Below are 20,020 nucleotides of genomic sequence, written 5' to 3'. Positions count from 1 at the left end.
ATGAGGACTCAGCGGCTCGTTTGATGCATCTTAAGTGTTTGAGGCTGGGTGTATACCAGGAGTTGAGATGGGCTGCTGGTTTGGGTTTGCAAAGTCTCAGTGGTGCTATTTTGTCGAGAGCCTGTAGGAGCGTGGCATTGTAAAGCTCTACCATGTAGGCTGGGTTGGCAGTTGAGTGGGTGTAATTTGTAATTGGTCGCAACAAGGGGAGCATGTTGGTGCAGTTAATATTGCGTGTGTTTCTCGTAAGTGATGCTGGGCAAGTTGAGGAGCGGTTTTGAGCGGGTTTTGAGCCGGGTGGTGAAGGTAATGACGTTATGGTCAGACCAAGGGCAAGGAGAGTTAGCTGCGATACAAGTCGACCCATTCAGGTCAGCAAGCCAGTCTAGGGTTAGGCCTTTGTCGTGGGTGGCAAGATCAATGCACTGGGTGAATCCTAGAGAAGCAATTGTGTTGTGTATGGCAGAGGCATTGATGCCAAAGCTGTCATTGAGGCCTAAATTGAAGTCACCTAGAATGATGATTCTTGAGGTAGTCTTGGTATTGTTGGACAGGAGGAGGGCTATATCCTCGTCGAAGCATTGGAGAGGGTCTGCGGTCTGTATATGAGGTGGAAGGTAAGTGAGGCAGTGTTATGGAGCGAGAGTTTAAGTGAGAGTAGTTCGCCTGATGGGAGAGGTTGGCTTGGTAGTTCTCTGATGGGCAGATTGGATTTCGCGATGCGATCAGACCTTTGTTATTGTCTTTCCTAGATAGGAAACCCCATCCTAGAAACAGGGCTAGTTCAGGGATTTTGTTAATAAAACCTCTGTTAACCATTCGGAAACTGGTGAACAAGGAGGGTAAAGTATTGGTAAAAAGCAAATTTTGGGAATTCTGTAACAGCATATAAATTGAATTTTATCAAAACATCTTGCAATGGATTATGTAGCAATTAAAATATGGTCTGGCCATGAGCAATATGTTGACCTTTTATCTTCACCCTACAGTTGTTGCCTGTTTTTTTCCATATTTGGGAAGTGGGAAAAGAGTGAAAACCATCAAATACTCAGCTCTTGTGAATTACGAGAAATGTAATCTCCCGTTCATTTTATGTTCAGTTGTTTGCACATTAGATCCAAATATTTCTTTCCGATTATTAGTAAAGTTGCTATCAGAAAATTGGCAGATTCTTTCAAACATTGTAGAAGCTCGGCTAATTACCTGAAATTATACATTGTATGGCGCGCATGGAGTCATCGAAGAAAGACAGTCAATAAGAACTTGTCTTCTCTATGGATCTCATATATTCTAACTGTATAGCATTTGTTTTAAATTGCAAATATAATTGATTTGAAATATGTATTTATTGATTGTACAAATATGAATGTCATGTTTGTTCTTAACTGAAATGCACTTTATGGAATATGTGATATTAGAATCATCTATTCATTTGTTTTACAATTTTGTCTTACATTTTGCTTTTATAATGTAAAATTGTTACATGAATTTGGGGCGTTTACTAGATGTGAGGAAAATCATGTGCGAGAGGATGTCACCATGACGACACATGGATGGAAACAAAGCTAGTGTGATGTGTGTACTACCGCAGGGTAGTGCGGAAGATTGTGTGGGTCTGGAGATATCCTCATGACTCATGGAGTAAGACCCAGCTAGTGGGATATGTGTACTACAGCATGGTAGTGTGGAGGATTGTGTGGGGCAGGGGATGTCCTCATGATTTATGGAGGAAGAACAAGCTAGTGGGATGTGTGGACTACAGCAGGGTAGTGTGGAAGATTGTGTGGGTCTGGAGATATCCTCATGACTCATGGAGCAAGACCAAGCTAGTGGGATGTGGGCAGTACCACAGGGTAGTGTGGAAAATTGTGTGGGTCTGGACATATCCTCATGACTCATGGAGGAAGATCAAGCTAGTGGGATATGCGTACTACCATAGGGTAGTGTGGAAGATTGTGTGGGTCTGGGGATGTCCTCGGGACTCATGGAGGAAGACCAGGCTAGAGGGATGTATGTACTACCAAAGGGTAGTGTGGAAGATTGTGAGGATCAGGAAATGCGGTCATGACTCATGTAGGAAGACCAAGCTCGTGTGATGTGTGTACTACCGCAGGCTAGTGTGGAAGATTGTGTGGGGCAGGGGATGTCCTCATGACTCATGGAGGAAGACCCAGCTAGTGGGATGTGAGTACTACCACAGGGTAGTGTGGAACATGGTGTTGGTCTGGAGATATCCTCATGACTCATGGAGGAAAACCCAGCTAGTGGGATGCGTGAAATGCAGCAGGGTAGTGTGGAAGATTATGTGGGGCAGGGGATATCCTCATGACTCTTGGAGTAAGACCCAGCTAGTGGGATATGTGTACTACAGCAGGGTAGTGTGGAAGATTGTGTGGGGCAGGGGATGTCTGGGGCAGGGGATGTCCTCATGACTCGTGGAGGAAAACCCAACCAGTGGAATGCACACAGTACCTTAGAGAAGTGTGTTAGATTGTGTGGGTCAGGGGATGTCCTCATGACACATGAAGGAATACCCAGCTAGTGGGATGTGTGTACTACCACAGGGTAGTGTGGAACATTGTGTGGATCAGGGGATGTCCTCTTGACCCATGGAGGACGCAGCTATTGGAATGTGTGTACTACCGTAGGGTAGTGTGGCAGATTGTGCGGATCAGGGGATGTCCACATGACTCATAAAAGACCAAACTAGTGGGATGTGTGTACTACAGCAGGGTAGTGTGGAAGATTGTGTGGGTCTGAAGATATCCTCATGACTCATGGAAGAGGACCAAGCTAGTGGGATGTGTGTACTACAGCAGGGTAGTGTGGAAGATTGTGTGGGTCTGGAGATATCCTCATGACTCATGGAGGAAGACCCAGCTAGTGGGATGTGTGTACTACCACAGGGTAGTGTGGACCATTGTGTGGGGCAGGGGATATCCTCATGACTCATGGAAGAGGACCAAGCTAGTGGGATGTGTGTACTACAGCAGGGTAGTGTGGAAGATTGTGTGGGTCTGAAGATATCCTCATGACTCATGGAGGAAGACCAAGATAGCGGGATATGTGTACTACCGCAGGGTATTGTGGAAGATTGTGTGGGTCTGGGGATGGCCTTTGTGACTCATGGAGGAAGACCAGGCTAGTCGGATGTGTGTAATACCACAGGGTAGTGTGGAAAATGATGTGGGGCAGGGGATGTGCTCATGACCCATGTAGGAAGACCCAGCTAGTGGGAAGGGTGTACTATCTCAGGGCAGTGTGGAAGATTGTGTGGGTCTGGAGATATCCTCATGACTCACGGAGGAAGAACAAGCTAGTGGGATGTGTGTACTACAGCAGGGTAGTGTGGAAGATTGTGTGGGTCTGGAGATATCCTCATGACTCCTGGAGGAAGACCCAGCTAGTGTGATGCACACAGTACCTTAGAGAAGTGTGTTAGATTGTGTGGGTCAGGGGATGTCCTCATGACACATGAAGGAAGACCCAGCTAGTGGGATATGTGTACTACAGCAGGGTAGTGTGGAACATTGTGTGGGTCTGGAGATATCCTCATGACTCATAGAGTAAGACAAAGCTAGTGGGATGTGTGTAGTACCTTAGGGTAGTGTGGGGGCAGGGGATATCCTCATGACTCATGGAGAAAGACCCAGCTAGTGGGATGTGTGTACTACCACAGGGTAGTGTGGACCATTATGTGGGGCAGGGGATATCCTCATGACTCATGAGGGGAGACCCAGCTAGTGGGATGTGTGTACTACCGCATGGTATTGTGGAAGATTGTGTGGGTCTGGGGATGGCCTTTGTGACTCGTGGAGGAAGACCAGGCTAGTCGGATGTGTGTAATACCACAGGGTAGTGTGGAAAATGATGTGGGGCAGGGGATGTGCTCATGACCCATGTAGGAAGACCCAGCTAGTGGGACGGGTGTACTATCTCAGGGCAGTGTGGAAGATTGTGTGGATCAGGGGATGTGCTCATGACTCAAGGAGGAAGACCCAGCAAGTGGAATGTGTGTACTACTGCAGGGTTTTGTGGAAGATTGTGTGGGTCTGGAGATATCCTCATGACTCATGGAGGAAGACCCAGCTAGTGTGATGTATCCAGTACCCCAGAGTAGTGCATTAGATTGTGTGGGTCAGGGGATGTCCTCATGACTCATGGAGTAAGACCCAGCTAGTGGAATGTGTGCAGTCGTTCAGGGTAGTTTGGAAGATTGTGTGGGTCAGGGGAGATCCCCATAACCTGGACACATGGTGTAAGAGAAAGCTAGTGGCATGTGCACATTTCCTCGGTAGTGTGGAAGATTGTGTGTCTCAGGGGAGATCCCCAGGACACATGGAGGAGCACCCAGCTAGTGGGATGCACGCAGTACCCCAGAGTAGTGCGTTAGATTGTGTGGGTCAGGGGAGGTCCCCAGGACACATGGAGGAGCACCCAACTAGTGGGATGCACGCAGTACCCCAGAGCAGTGTGTTAGATTGTGTGGGTCAGGGGAGGTCCCCAAGACCCATGGAGGAAAACCCAGCCAGTAGAATGCACGCAGTACCTCAGAGAAGTGGTTGTACCCAGTCTGCACCAGTGCCGTTATCAGCAAGTCCAGGGAAGTTATCAATGTCAGCTGCCAGGAGATGTTGAGCATGAAGACGTATGTTGCGATCGCCTTCACCACACTGCGCAGGAAAATGTTCACATTAGCGGCGATGGATCGACTCATGCTGGCGGTGTCTGTGGAGAGTCGCGAGGTGATCTCCCCTGTACAGGGCCATCAAAGAAAGTGAGTCAGCACTCAAAACAAACTCACAACAATGCCTTTCCTTCCCCCCATATCCACACCAGGAGGCAAAACCTTGTTTGGATATGCAATTGTTTAGCTATGTTGCGGTCTGGTGCTCATTTGCTCAGCCCCGAGGATTCTCTAAAACTGAACCGCACATGTTGCTGAGGGCTGGGGTGACAATCCCCCAAAAGTAAGGAGAAGGCATACATTTCCTAAAGACTAAATGCGTCCACTATTTTGATATACGCACACACGCATCTACACACACACCGTAAGGGGAGCAAAGACATGATGAAACCTTCTTAAACCCCTTATAACCTGCTCCTGGCAGTTTGTTCTTTAACAGTCACCTCTTTTCATACAAACCCCCGGCCCTTTGTCTACTGTATGAGAAGGGTACGGAGGCTGCCATCTTGCTTTCCCATAATACACTGTGTTTATATATATTGTGAGAAGTGTCCATGCAGCCACATCGTAAAGTGTAAAAATTTCACAATTAACAGCCCATGGAGACAAGCGAGCACATTTATTTTGAATAAAGACAGTGAACCTCTTTAAAAAGATATCAAACATACAATCATGTTACATCAAATGAGTCAGCCATCTTTGTTGCTACTCCAAAGTATGGAAAATTGCAGGAGAGACAGAGAGAAGAAGAGAGAGAGGCAGAAAGAGAGAGAAAGAGAGAGCCGCAGAGAGACAGAGAGTTAGAAAGAAAGCAGTACAGAGCGAGAGAGAGAGAAGAGAGAGAGAGAGAGAGAGAGAGAGAGAGAGAGAGAGAGAGAGAGAGAGAGAGAGAGAGAGAGAGAGAGAGACTGCAGATCCTGAGTATGAATTCATGGAGGAGAGCGAGAGTGCCTAAACTTAGAGACCAACAGTGGTGTGGTCTAAGGGGCTGCCCCGAGCTAGTGGATGGTGCACTCAGAAGGAGGTCTACAGGGATCCTTAAACCGCCTCAACTGATTACCCACACTAAGGCACGAGGCAGAGACAGGAATGTTGTATGTGGCACACGCGGTGGAGAGGCATCACTCAGCACCTCGCCCCCAAAAACTGGAATGCCCTGCCCACCAAACTAAGAAATGAAAGATCCTACTCCACCTTCCGCAAAAGGAACAAGTTACTTACCTGTAACTGTTGTTCTCCAGCATGGGTCTGGCATGGATTCACATGCTCATGAATATTCCCAGTAGTCAGGCCGGGAATCCTCGGTAAAGATAAAATCAGTATCAGTTTCGTTTCTGATCTGTCTTTCCTAGTAGTAACCAATCACTGATCTCTGGGTCATATTGCCCCCAGCCAATGACTGCCCTTTCCCTAAGCCCCGACTCTGGCAGCCATCCTCAGATTTGGTAGCACGCAAAGTGGCAGTATGACCAAGTGAAGAGCCGCAGAGGGGTAGGTGGGAGGGTTCGCATGTGAATCCATGCCAGACCCATGCTGGAGAATAACAGTTACAGGTAAGTAACTTGTTCCTTCTCCAGCATGGGGTCTGGCATGGATTCACATGCTCATGAATATAAGAATACATAGCAGTATACACATGCACAACCACGGGAGGTGGCAAAGGCTCAACATTAAGCATTACATCCAAAACTCAACATTAAGCAATTCTTACCTCCTCCTCAGGCTCACCTTAGGCAAATAGGTTGCGCAGCACTGCTTGGCCGACCCTGGACTCCTCCCTGGAGTCCCGATCGACGAAGTAGAATCTTGTGAAGGTGTGCGTCGACCTCCACATAGCAGCCCTGCAGATGTCCAGCAGGGGCACACCAGACAGGAACGCCGTGGTAGCAGTGATCGCTCTGGTCGAATGGGCTCTCGGGTGGCCAGGCAGCGGTCGGTTTGCCAACCGGTGACAGTGCATGATGCAGCCGGAGAGCCATCTGGAAATGGAAATCTTCGAGAGAGCCTTCCCTTGATTCACAGACCCAAAGTTCACAAACAGTTGTGACGTCTTCCAAAAAATCTTTGTGCGGTCCACGTAGAACTTCAGCGCTCTAGATACATCCAGCGAGTGCAAAGTCCTCTCGGCCGGCGTCGAAGGCGACGGGAAGAAAACTGGTAACACCAAGGGCTCGTTGAGGTGGAAGTGCGACGGCACCTTGGGCATGAAGGAGGGGTGCGTCCTTAGCACCACCCTCGTGTCATGAAAAGTCAAGTATGGAGGCTTGCAACATAGGGCCTGGATCTCTCCCACTCGTCGTGCGGAGGTGATGCCCACGAGGAACGCTGTCTCCCATGACAGGAAATTCAAAGGCACCGAATGCATAGGCTCGAATGGGGCCCCCCATGAGCCTGGTCAGCACCACATTAAGCTCCCACGTCGGGGAAGGAGCATTCACCAGCGGGAACGATCGGAATAGTCCCTTCATAAATTCCTTCACCAGGTGATGAGACCACAAGGACGCCCGTCCCGTAGTCCTGGTATATTGGGAGATGGCAGCCAGATGTATTTTGATGGAGGTGTGAGTCAGACCAGCTTTGGCCAGCGACAGTAGGTACGGCAGTACTTGAGGGGCCGTAATCCACAGAGGGTTAATCTTCTGTGCATGGCATCAGACAGAGAACCTCTTCCACTTATGACCGTAACACTTAAGAGTTGAGGACGCCTTGACTTTTGCAAGAACCTCTCTGCAGTCAGCCGGGATATTGTACCCTCCAAACTCTAGTGCTGCAGGAGCCAGGCCTGCAAGTTCAGCGGCTGTGGGTCGTGATGGAGAATGGCGCCTCCTTCTCTGGAGAGAAGATCTGCGTCCGCCAGCAGCTTGACTGGTGGGGACGTTGACAAATCCAGACGGTCCAGGAACCAGATCTGCCTCGGCCACGCCGGTGCGACGAGGATCATTCTGCACCTGGACTTCTTGAGCTGGTTGATGAGGCGGAGCAGCAACGGCAACGGAGGGAACGCGTATAGAAACAAGCCGTCCCAGGGGAACGAGAAAGCCTCGCCCATGCTCCCCGGCTGCGGGAACCTGCTGGCGAACCTCTGGCACTTGGAGTTTGTCGCCGTCGCGAAAAGGTCGATCCGGGGTTTGCCCCATCGTCGAAAGAGCCGATCCACCTGGTCCTGACGTAGTTCCCACTCGTGGCACGAGCGCAGCTCCCTGCTGAGTGAGTCGGCGATGGTGTTTTTTATTCCTACCAAGAGGAAAGGAACCAGAAACATCCCCTGGGCGACGGCCCAGTGCCACAGATCCTGGGCCTCCTTGGATAGGGCTGGGGATCTGGTGCCCCCCCTGCTTCCGTATGTAGAACATCGTGGTGGTTTATCGGTGAAGATCCTCACCACTTTGTCCTTGAGGGACGGAAGGAACGACTTGAGCGCCCAGAACACTGCTCGGAGCTCCAGAATGTTGATGTGGAGAGACCTCTCCTCCGGAAGCCAAAGGACTCTTGCGTGGAGATCTCCGGTGTGGGCCCCCCAACCCTCCAGGGATGCGTCCGTCGTCACCGTCTCCTGAACGCCGGGGTTTGAAAGTCCGTGCCTGTAGTGAGGTGAGCACGGGTACCCCAACATAGGATCGCCTGACGGAACTCCTCGTCGAGAGGGATCCTGTCCTCGAAGCAGCCCGTCGCCTGAAACCAGCGGGCGTCGAGGAACTCCTGTAGCGGACGCATCCAAAGTCTGCAAAGGGGTACCAGATAGATGCATGAGGACATCATCCCGAGGAGGGACTTGATGTACCTCACCCTGGCCACGTCCGTGGCTAGCAGGCGCCGCACCTTGCCCAGGATGGTCTTCGTCCTCTCCTCTGACGGGGAAGCCAATTGCCCCACTGTATCGAGCTTCGCTCCCAGAAACAGTGCTACTTGCGACGGAACCAGGTGGGATTTGGGGTAGTTGATGGAGAACCCCAGTTCCGTGAGCAGCCGGACGGTCCTCGCTGTGTGTTCGACGGCGAGTTCTCTTGTCCTTGCCCGGATTAGCCAGTCGTCCAGGTAGGGGTAGACGTGAAGCCCCTGCAGGCGCAGCCGCGCCGGCACTAGTGCCAGGCACTTGGTGAATACCCTGGGTGCCGACTTTAATCCGAAGGGTAGGGCTCTGAATTGGTAGTGGCGTCCCTGAACCACGAACCTGAGAAACTTCCTGTGCCCTTTTAGAATGGGGGTGTGGAAGTAAGCATCCTCCAGGTCCAACGACGATAGGAAGTCGCCCTCCTCCAGCTGTCCCAGCGCGTGCTGGAGGGTGACCATCCTGAATTTCTGCACCTTGATGTATTTGTTTAACCGACGCAGGTCCAGGATGGGGCGCCAACCGCCTGTCTTCTTTCTGATGAGGAAGTACCTTGAGTACACTCCGGAGCCCCGGAGCCTCCTGGGGACGAGCTCGATGGCACCTTTCTTGAGCATCGCCCTTACCAGCAACAGCAGTTGAGGGATGTGATTCTCCTTCCTGGCCACAGGAGGAATGTGAGGGCACTTCTTTTGGAATTCCAGCGAGTGCCCGTTGGCCAGAGTGTCCAGCACCCAACGGTCGGTGGAGATGGACTCCCACACGCTGACGAACTTCGTCAGCCGGCCTCCCACCGGGGTGCTTCGGTGGGGGCCCAACGACACGGCCGGGTCAGTCTTGCTTGGAGTCGGCCTTGCCGCCTTGGCCTCCTCGGCGACGACGGCGGGATCCCCCTTGCTTTCCGTGACCTCTGTAGGCCTTCTGGGAAGAGGAGCGGGCGGCCTGGCGGTAAGTGGAAGAGCCACCGCTAGATCCTTTGGAGGCACCCTGTCTGCCTCCGGAGCTCCGAAAGGGCCGTCGTTGTTGAAGTACCCCTAGGGCCCAGGCTGTCTCCGAGTCGGTCTTGATGGCCTGGAGAGACTCATCCACCGCCTTACCAAAAAGGTTGTTGCCGTCGAACGGCATATCCAACACTCTGGTCTGGACGTCCTGGAGAAAGTCTGTCGCCTTGAGCCATCCTCGTCGTCGGAGGCAAACTCTGTTGCCCAATTGGCGAAATCCAGTATCGGCAATGTCCGTTGCCACCGTTATGGCGTGATCCGATGCCACCTCGCCTTCCTGCAGAATTTGTAGGGCCTCCGCCCTCTTGTCGTTAGATAGAAAGAACCAGAGCTCCCTGTCGTAGCAGGCCACGATCGCTAAGGCACTGGCCGCCTTAATCGTCGTCGCCGCCGACGAGATGACTCGTTGTCCCATGGAGTCCAACTTCTTGCCTTCGCTGTCCGGCGGGGAAGTGGAAGTTGAAGCCGCCGCACCCGCTGCTTTCTTCTTAGCCGATGCCGAGACGACAGAGTCCGGCGTGGGCTGGGCCCTGAGGCACAAAGGGGCGGCATCGGGGACTTGGTACTTCTTCTCGTACCTGTCCCTCTTGGCGGGTGTCGTGGAAGGGTTCTTGAGGACAGCAAGCCCCTCGTCCCAGATGTCGTAGAGCAAAGTCACTGTGAGGACCGTCTTCCTCTTGGCCTCTCGTCGTTGGTAAAGAAACCCTTCCTTTTTTTGTTCTTCAGGGCAGAGCTGAAAGAGCTCGGATGCCCTGGTTATCATGGCGTGAAAGGAGCCAATTTCGTCGGCTGGAGAAGCCCGAGGGGGGGGGGGTGATGACGGGATGTCCGCTGTGTCATCGCCGCCGTCGTCGTCCGTCCCCGTCGCTGTATTCATCGCCGTATCCTCTCTAGGGTCCGGCGAGGGGGTTGAGGGGTCCACAGGCCTCGCGGGCACGAAGGGCAGAGAGGGGTGGACTCTCCTCCGCTTGTTCGGATGGTTTACCGACGGGCCTGGTACTGGATCTTCTGTCGGGGTCTGTGGTAATCTCGTCCTTATCTCGGTACATAAGGATTGGATCGCCAACAAAATGGCTGCTGAGCTATCCTGGGGCTCGGGTAATGGCTGCGACGGATGGGGTGGCCGCTTCACTGGGCCCTCTTCGTCGCCATCGTCGCTCTCTTCGATCACGTCAGCGGGGACCGTCCCCTGGGATCGAACCTTCTCGAACCTCTCGTTGAGGCCTATGAACCTCTCGTTGAGGCCCTTCTCGGTTTCCACGAGCTCCTCCTCAGAGGCTGATTCCGAGTCTGTAATGGCCACCGCCCTCCCCCCCCTCTTTTTCCGCCGGGGACTTCACGGGGGTCTTAACGATGGGCTGGAAAGAGGATTTCCTCCGCGGTGGCAGGGATACTCTGGGCCCAGAGGCCGATTCCACTGGCGTAGTCTCAGCCGGCTTCGCTAGGGTCGCAGCGACCACTTCGATAGAGGCTTTTGCCGGCTGGATCAAAGCCCTCACCACCTTAGGTGCGTCCTGGGCCTTCGCCTTGTGGGGAGAGTCAGCGCCTCGCTCCCCCTTCGAGATCGACCGGGGCCACTCCAGCAGCTTACCCGGGTTCTCGGACTTCCTCTGCCCCGAACCAGAGCGCTGGCTCGTGGTTGAACATGCCAGGGAAGTCGCGCCCTGCCTGGCAGCCTAAGAGCTTGACCTTTCGGCGCTCCCGGTGCCCGCGGACTCGCGGTGCTTGGCCTTCTGTTGGGCCCCTGTCGCTGGGGCGCCCTCACAGGACTTAGAAGCCCGCTCAGACTTTTTCTTCACCTTCTCACCTGCTGTGCCCTTCTCCAGCCAGGCGGCGAGGTGGGAACGACGATCTTGTTTGGTCCGTTCCGAAAGGTTCTTGCAGAACGCACAGTCCTTCTCCACGTGCGTCTTGTCCTCATGAAGGCAGTAGAGACATCGCGAATGCTCGTCCTCCTTGAAAACGTTTTGTAATCCGCATCCAGGGCAGCACCTGAACAGCTTGGATCCGGGCGTCGAGCTTCCCTTGTCCTGGGCCATGTCCGTTGAGGTAGGCCGCAGATCTTCCGGAATCCTCCAAGAAGCGTAAACTCGACGTTAACTTCACCTTTGAGGGGCGTAGAAGAATTCCGAAATGGGTCCCCGTTATCGGAAGTAGAAACGGTGGAGCTTGAGGCTCGATTAAACCGAAAAAATTAGAAAATCTCATGAAAAAGCGCGAAAACGCAGCAAAAACTCGAGAGCTAAAGCACGTGAACTCCCAACACTTGAGCGTGCGGTAAAAATCTGAGGATGGCAGCCAGAGGCGGGGTTTTAGGGAGAGGGCAGTCATTGGCTGGGGGCAGTATGACCCAGATATCAGTGATTGGTTACTACTAAGAAAGACAGATCAGAAACAAAACTAATACTGATTTTTTCTTTACCGAGGATTCCCAGCCTGACGACGGGGAATATTCATGAGCATGTGAATCCATGCCAGACCCCATGCTGGAGAACACTAAAAACCCTACTGTTCTGCTAAATGCATCTACTGTAAATGTATCTACCTGCCTACACATGCTGTTTCTCTGTAACCCACCAACTGCAAAAAGTACTTTCTCCTTCTGTATCTTGAGCTCTACATCTGTTATTCCATGCTTTGTCACCACTGCTGTGTTTCATATGTTAAGATAAGCCCTCTGTAACAGCGCCACGATGCCCCAGGGCTGTTTGTGCGCTTTATAAATGCAAATAAATAAAAATAAATACATAAATAAATAAATTACACAGCCCACAAAATAAAGACCCCTTTATTCGTTTTCCTCCCAGTCCCACAAGTCACTGTTTTGCCCGTGGGCTGGGCCCACCAGTTCAGGGGTCCATCACATAGTCATTGAAATAGGCAGGCTTCCCCCTTTGGGGATACCTCCTGCCCACTTCCCAGATCAGGCCCTCCTCACCTGCGTGCCCTCGACCTAGGGGACTCAGCGGATGGGCCGGGCCAGGCCACCGCCGTCGTCCAGTATCTCACCACAGGATCGTCTCTGGCCTAGTCTCACCCATCTTCTTGAAGAAACTGGCATTACGGGTAACAGATGCAGTCACCATCGAGCCACGCACCGCCACAACGTCCATCGGACCAGGCTCATAAGTTAGTGAAAGCTTGCCTTGTGGATGCCTGTTCTTCCGGAGCACTTCATCCCCAGGAGTCTGCTGTTGGGGCCAGAGCCCTCTCCTGATGTTCTCCCTCTCCGTCCGGAGTCTCCTTTCACGCTCCACCTGAGCATCATCAATTACGGCCGGTTCCCGCTCCCGCACTTCAGGGATAAGACCCCTCGGACACCGCCGAAACATTGTCCCTGCTGGTGCCACTCCAGTGGGTGCCTGATGGGTGGCTCTATATACCCTCAGGAACTGATACAGCGCCCACTGCAGGCAGTGGCCTTGGCCATGAGCGATGCAAAACTCCTTGTTCAGAGACCTCATGAACCTCTCAGCTTCACCATTGGCACAGGTCCAGACTGGTGTAATATTCCCGTGCTGCATTCCGTAATCTCCCATCAGCTGGGCGAAGCTATCCCCTTGGAACGGCGGTCTGTTGTCTGAACACAGGGTCTGAGGCAGGCCGCGAGTGGCAAAGATCTTTTCTACGGCCACGGCCACCTTGTCAAAAGAGACCGATTCAATGAACTCGACCTCAGAGTACCGTGACCACTCAACCACCACCACCAGGAAATTAGTGTCCCAGCCTGTGGACCCAAAATCTGCATGGAAGTTTTCCCTGGACCTCGTTCCTCGGGGCATCGTCTCGATAAGGGGCTTTCTCTGTGCTGGGGCAGTCGCCTGGCACCACTCGCAGGCCAACACAAACTCCTCCACCCGTCTCTCAAGGTCCGGGAACCATACCTTTTGTCATAGCCACCACCGGAATCCATGACCCTTGCTGACGTTCCGCCTTTAGTATTAGGAAGCACTCGTCCTCGGCCGCCGCCTTTTCCAGCTCTTGGAGAGGCACTGAGTGTGGGGTTGCCGCCTCCACGACTAGCCTCCTGTGTTCGCCTACTTCCTCCCCACTGATGTTTCCACATCCTTCAACCTCGCCTCTGGGGTGCCTAGACAGATAATCTGCAGCGTTGTTACTGCCTGGCCGATACACCAACAAGACCCCATAATCCAGGAGTGCCAGCATCCACCTCTCAATCTGGGCTGGAGGTTTGGAAGATGAGCCAGTCATGATCGGCAGCAGGAGGTCACTTACCACCATCACCAGCCATCCCAGTATGTATAGGCGAAAATGCTGGCCCCCTCAGAAGACTGCCAGGGCCTCCCTCTCAATTTGCGAGTAGCGATGCTCTGTCTCCGACAGTGCCATGCTGTCATAAGCGATCGGTCCGACCTCCCCATTAGCGTCCGTCTGGGTGAGGACTGCACCCATACCAAAAGGGCTGGCATCCAGCACGATCTCTGATGTCAGGGACAGATCGAAAAATGCCATGGTGTCCTCCGCCGTCAGCGCTCCCTTCACATCTTCGAATGCGGACTGCTCCAGCGGACCCCACTGCCACGTGTCTTCTTTCTTGGTGAGACTTCTCACGGTCTCAGACCTGGAGGCTAGGTTCCGGATAAACCAGCCACAGTTGGTGACCATACCCAGGAAGCTTCGGACTTCAGACACATTCTCTGGGGGACTCCCCTCCACAATGTATTTGACCTTTCGGGAGTCAGGTGACACGCCTCCCTCCTTGAACACGAACCCAAAAAACTCAATGTTCTTCTTGAGGTATTCGCATTTTTCCTTGTGCAAGGTCAGTCCGAGCGCCTGCAGCCACTCCAGAGTTCTCACAAGCCTCTCCATGTGTTCCGCCTCAGTCTTTTCAAACTCCAGGATGTCGTCACTGATGTTGAGGACCCCATCCAAAACCGCCAGGGCCCCACGGATGATGTTTTGGAACACCTCCGCCGCTGAAGAAACCATGAAGCTCAGGCACTTGTATCTATAGAGGCCTCGGTGCATGGTAAAGGTGGTTATGTACCGTGAGTCTGGATGCAACACCACTTAAGGGTATCCCGTCCGTAGGTCAAGCTTTGAAAAGAATTGTGCCCCTTGCAATTCCGCAATGATGTCATCAATCGTGGGCGTGATATGTCTTTCACACTTGATGGCCTTGTTAGTGAGCTGCATGTCCACAGAAATCCTCACTGAATCAGGTTGCTTTGGCTTCCTGGCGATGACTATTGGAGACACCCACAGAGTCAGTCCATCCACCTTCTAAATGATGTCCAGTGCCACTAAATTATCCAGTTATTTGTCGACCAGATCCCGCAGATGGAATAGGACTCTGCGGTGCATGAGCGCAATCGGCTGTATCGACTCGTCAATATGCAGCCTCACTGGTTCACCGGCCATACGGCCTATTCCTTAGAAGAGCTGGCTGTACTTCGCGAACAGCACCTGTACATCTTCCACATGCACTGATGAGGTGGAGCTCAAAATGCCCAGCGCTTCTGCTGCCACACAGCTCAGGAGAGTGTTGCTGCTGACGCTCGTTACATAGAATCAGACCTTGATTGACGACCCTCCATGCTCAACCTTTGCCACAAATGCTCCGGCCAATGGGATGGACTGCTCACCGCCAAAAGTGGATATCTGCGCCCTGGCTTCTGCAGTGTGGGCGGCACCACCATGGCATCATAGTGCACCATGGCCATTACATTGACTGACACCCCTGTGCCCACCAGCACCGTTACCGTCGACTCGTTGGCTTTCATGAGGCACTGTGGCTGCCTTCTGTTGGTGGCTCGTAGCGCACTGACACTCGAGATAAAGAAAATGTTCTCCTCCTCTTCATCTTCGTGAGTCACGCTATCATCCCCTGGTCTACTTGTGAGACATTGAAAGGGCGCTGTGGCCTGAAGAATCCTGCCCTTACCGACCCCCTCGGCATCACAAACGGCAACAGAGCCCTGCACATACGGGTATAGTGGTCGAGTGCCCCACAGTGTCCCCAAGCCTACCCCTGCGCCAGGCATTCTGCGGGGTGCAGAAGATCATACTCACACTTGCTGCAGGATTCGAGGGCCCTGGCACCGCAGTCACGCTGGCCACCACACACTGTCGTCCCCTCTTCCTCCTTGACCTCAGCCCATGACACACACATCCTCAGTCGTCCCTGGATGTAATGCTGCGTCCATTTTCGATCCCCGCACCTCTGACACCTCATGGCATCTGCCGAACTCCAATATGCGGCATTGCTCACAATGCCTAGCGCTTCTGCTGCCCCTCTTCCTCCTTGACCTCAGCCCATGGCACACACATCCTCAGTCTTCCCTCGACCTAATGCTACATCCATTTTCGATGCCCGCACCTCTGACACCTCATGGCATCTGCCGAACTCCAATATGCGGGGTAGCGTGAATCCTGATTCCCGCAATACTTGCCTGCGCAGTTTTCCAGATGCACAGCCTTGTATGAGTTGGTTCCTGACCATTGTTTGGGGGTTCTCCCAGGCACACGACAGGGACATATAGCACAGCTATCCATAGAAAGTGTCCAGCGACTCATCGTCCTTCTGTTTGGCACTGCACATCACAAAGCGTTCATAGTCTGCATTGGCCAGCGGCATGAAATGCATGCGCAGTGCGTTCTTGGCCACCGTGTACAATGCAACCGCAGGTGTCAGGGACTGAAAGAGACACCAATGCTTACCCAGGGCCTAAAGAGGAGAAGAAGACCCTTAAAGGTACCCCTGCGCTTAAGGTAAAGCCACTTAGAGAACCATCCAAGCTCCCAAACCAGACCCAAAGCCCCAGCATAGAAAATAAAGCCTTTGACATCCAGACACAAAAGCTACAACACTTGAAAGACACACACAAGCAATGAGGCACATTTCTTTCCTCCATGCCAGTGCAGAGGGAAACATTATTAATTGGGAGTCCTGCTCATAATGCTGCGGAAGCCCCCCAGATACAAGATTGCCTGCAGGCAAATTGAAACAGACTTGCTTTGTACGCAAGAGAGAGAAATCCAACATTTTATTCTCCCAATTTGGTGCATATGCAGGAGTTACAAAGCGGCAAGTCTCCCATGACAAAGGAATTGGAAACACCCCAGACCACTCCCATGCTTACCAGGGGAATGTCCACAGTCTAGTCACATACTGGGGAAACTGGGGGACACCGGGTGAAGTGGGCAATAAAGGCAGGGATGCTAGGGGGAGAGTTCTCCAGGCCAGCTATGAGTTCCAAGAGACTGGCCGGCCCTTATATAAGTTCTGGCCCACTACCTTCCAGTCCACCCAACTCTCAAAACATTGTGCATTTATCTGAACACCCCACACCACCCAGCTCAGGTGGAGCCACAGCTCCTAAGCACCTCCCAAGGGGAAGGGAGTCCACACTTTAAAAAGCAGTCAGATCTGTTGTGCAGCATTTGTGAAGGAGCTGGAGGCAGAGGGGAGAATAATTGGAGGGGAGATTGGAAGGTGATAGTATTGAGGGAGAAGGAGGAGGTGATACCATCTGGAGGAGAGAGTTTTGGAAAGAGCATTGGGGAGTCTAAGACACCAAAGCTGCGCCAGAGGGGAATACAGACCCACACATCTCAAAAAGGTGGGGGGGACTATTGAACCCAGGAGGGCTTAAGATCGCAAAGGTTCCAATAGACCAGGATGGCCCAGGGGAGACTTTAGAGGCAGTTGTAGGGACAAGACAATGTCGTCTGGGGCCACAGTGCTTACCCTAGGGACCATCAGGGCGGTAGACTCCCAGGGACCAGAACCCTAGAGCAAGTGATCAGGAAAAATATGAAGCCCAGAGCTGGATCCCTAGATCCTAGGGAAGCAACGACCTGGACTGGAAGATCCAAAAGTACTTCCTGCAGGGAACCTATACACTGCTACTCACCTGGGACCTGGGAACTTCAGAAGGACTACACCCCAGGCACAAACGAAGACGGTTCGGGAACTCTGAGAACCAACAACCCGGAGACAAAGACCAACGTTAAAAGCTAGACCTTGAAGACGCTCTGTTTCGATCACATTTGATTGGAGATTTTATCCAGACATTCTTTTGCGATTGACCCTTGCCGTTCTGAACCCGAATACCCTTGTGTCAGCTGCTTTATGCTGTTTTGTATGGAGTGTGATGTGCGTGTGTGTACCCATAGTGAGTAATTCCAAGTGCCCGCCTGGGTGTATTCCGGGTGGATAGCAGGTGCAGACAATACGTACATTCAGGCCTCATGCAAAACTCACAAAAGCAGACATTTCTTACAGAACAATTGCACAGATATAACTCCATCCAACAAACCCTGGGGCTGAGATGATATCTGGAGCAAATCCATCCCATAAACCTCCCCAGTGGGGGTGGGCCCGAGATAATATTGGAGTAACTCCATTTAAACAGCCCCAGAGCAGAGATGATCTTGGGGCAGGTACAACTTGTGGATACAATAGTTCAAGGGTTACCTGTTTTAGCAGAGTCAAAGAAGCTGATTTCCTGGCTCACCACGGCCTTGAAAAGCAAGAGACGGAGGCGACGGGTGAGCCGGGCGAGGGTGAACATGAAGAGACCGCCTCTGCACCCGGCTGAGAAGGAGCTGCAGGGAAGAGAAGAGACGGGTTCAATTGTGAGGACACAGTACAAGGCAATCCCTTGCTATACAAGTCAAACCACATACAAGCCGTCAAGGAGCTAAAAACACTACCCTACTCTACACTACACTAGAAGCAATTCATATCCCAAGTCAAAACACATACACGCCTTCAAGGAGCTAAAACACTACCCTAATGCAGTAGATCTAAATGAAGAGATCTTGGTCCTAAATCCACTTAAAGTAAAAAGAAGACTCGAACAATGGGACTGGATTAAAACGGTAGAAAAAGTAAGAGAGGACCCAATGCAAAACACTCTCCTGAAAGGAGAAAAGAAACTCGGGTGTCTCTCCCGATATCTCCTGAAGTCCCCTAATAGGAAACTGCGTTCAGACTTCCTCAGAATGAGACTGAACCTTGTCCATTGTGGTGCTGTTCTGGTAAAACGTAACCAAGGGGACATGGCAAAAAAACTATGCTCAGTCTGTGGAAACCCTGCCAAACAAACGTTAAGACATGTTCTAATGGATTGTGAAGGCACATGGCCACTACGATTTAGACTTTTTAGAGATCTCGTGCGAAGGGAGGAAGACATAGTTACAGACTTCTTCTGGGATAGAATCATCTCGGGCACTAACACTGCATTGATGTTTGCATCAACCCAGGTCATAATAGAAAGTGGTTTGACAATCTAATATAATAAAATAAAGTAGAAGTATTTGTAAACTTTGATCCAGCAAAAATTAGGAACAATTGGCAGGGTTGGTGGATAATAATGAAATGCATATGCAAATCTATTATTTTGTAAAGGCTTGTGCCAAAACAAATTAAAAAAAAAAAATAAAGGAGCTAAAACACTACCCTAAAGTCAAACCAAATGCAAGCCTTCAAGGAGCTAAAAACACTACCCTAAAGTCAAACCACATACACGCCTTCAAGGAGCTAAAACACTACCCTAAAGTCAAACCACATACACGCCTTCAAGGAGCTAAAACACTACCCTAAAGTCAAACCGAATGCAAGCCTTCAAGGAGCTAAAAACACTACCCTAAAGTCAAACCAAATACAAGCTTTCACAGAGCTAAAAACACTACCCTAAAGTCAAACCAAATAAAAGCCTCCAAGGAGCTAAAACCACTACCCTAAGGTCAAACCAAATACAAGCCTTCAAGAAGCTAAAAACACTACCCTAATGTCAAACCAAATACAAGCCTTCCAAGGAGCTAAAAGACAGCCCTACTGTACCCTACACTAGGAGCAAATCACATCCCAAGTCAAACTAAATACAAGCCTTCCAAGTAGCTAAAAGATGTCCCTACTCTGCACTACACTAGAAGCAACTCATATCTCAAGTCAAACCAAACACACACCTTCCAAGGAGCTAAAGGACTGCCCTACTCTACCCTACACTAGAAGCAACTCATATCTCAGGTCAAACCAAATACAAGCCTTCAAGGAGCTAAAAACACCACCCTAAAGTTAAACCAATACAAGCCTTCAAGGTGCTAAAAACACTACCCTAAAGTCAAACCAAATGCAAGCCTTCAAGGAGCTGAAAACACTACCCTAAAGTCAAACCAAATAAAAGCCTTCAAAGAGCTAAAAACACTACCCTAAAGTCAAACCAAATACAAGCCTTCAAGGAGCTAAATACACTACCCTAAAGTCAAACCAAATACAAGCCTTCAAGGAGCTAAAACACTACCCTAAAGTCAAACCAAATACAAGCTTTCCAAGGAGCTAAGACCGCCCTACTGTACCCTACACTAGGAGCAAATCACATCCCAGGTCAAACTAAATACAAGCCTTCCAAGTAGCTGAAAGATGGCCCTACTTTACCCTACACTAGAAGCAACTCATATCCCAAGTCAAACCAAACACAAACCTTCCAAGTAGCTAAAAACACTACCCCAAAGTCAAACCAAATATAAGCC

The 20,020-nt window shown here is 51.4% G+C and overlaps 1 protein-coding gene across 2 annotated transcripts in view; it reads right to left on the bottom strand.

Annotated features, from left to right (window-relative positions):
• The window catches only part of LOC138522052 (antigen peptide transporter 2-like), a 296,928-nt gene that overhangs the window by 185,011 nt on the left and 91,897 nt on the right, over positions 1-20,020 (bottom strand). For both annotated transcript variants that reach the window (XM_069635282.1, XM_069635283.1), the window contains exons 4-5: positions 17,961-18,091; positions 4,550-4,755 (exon numbers count right to left, since the gene is read on the bottom strand). In XM_069635282.1, the coding sequence (XP_069491383.1) occupies positions 4,550-4,755; positions 17,961-18,091 (337 nt within the window). The remainder of the gene's footprint in view (positions 1-4,549; positions 4,756-17,960; positions 18,092-20,020) is intronic.

This window comes from Ambystoma mexicanum, chromosome 13 (assembly GCF_040938575.1).
Source record: "Ambystoma mexicanum isolate Mex_15411 chromosome 13, UKY_AmexF1_1, whole genome shotgun sequence".
Lineage (NCBI taxonomy): Eukaryota > Metazoa > Chordata > Amphibia > Caudata > Ambystomatidae > Ambystoma > Ambystoma mexicanum.
The sequence above is the reverse complement of the archived record's forward strand: the minus strand, read 5'-3'. Positions and strand labels throughout refer to the sequence as shown.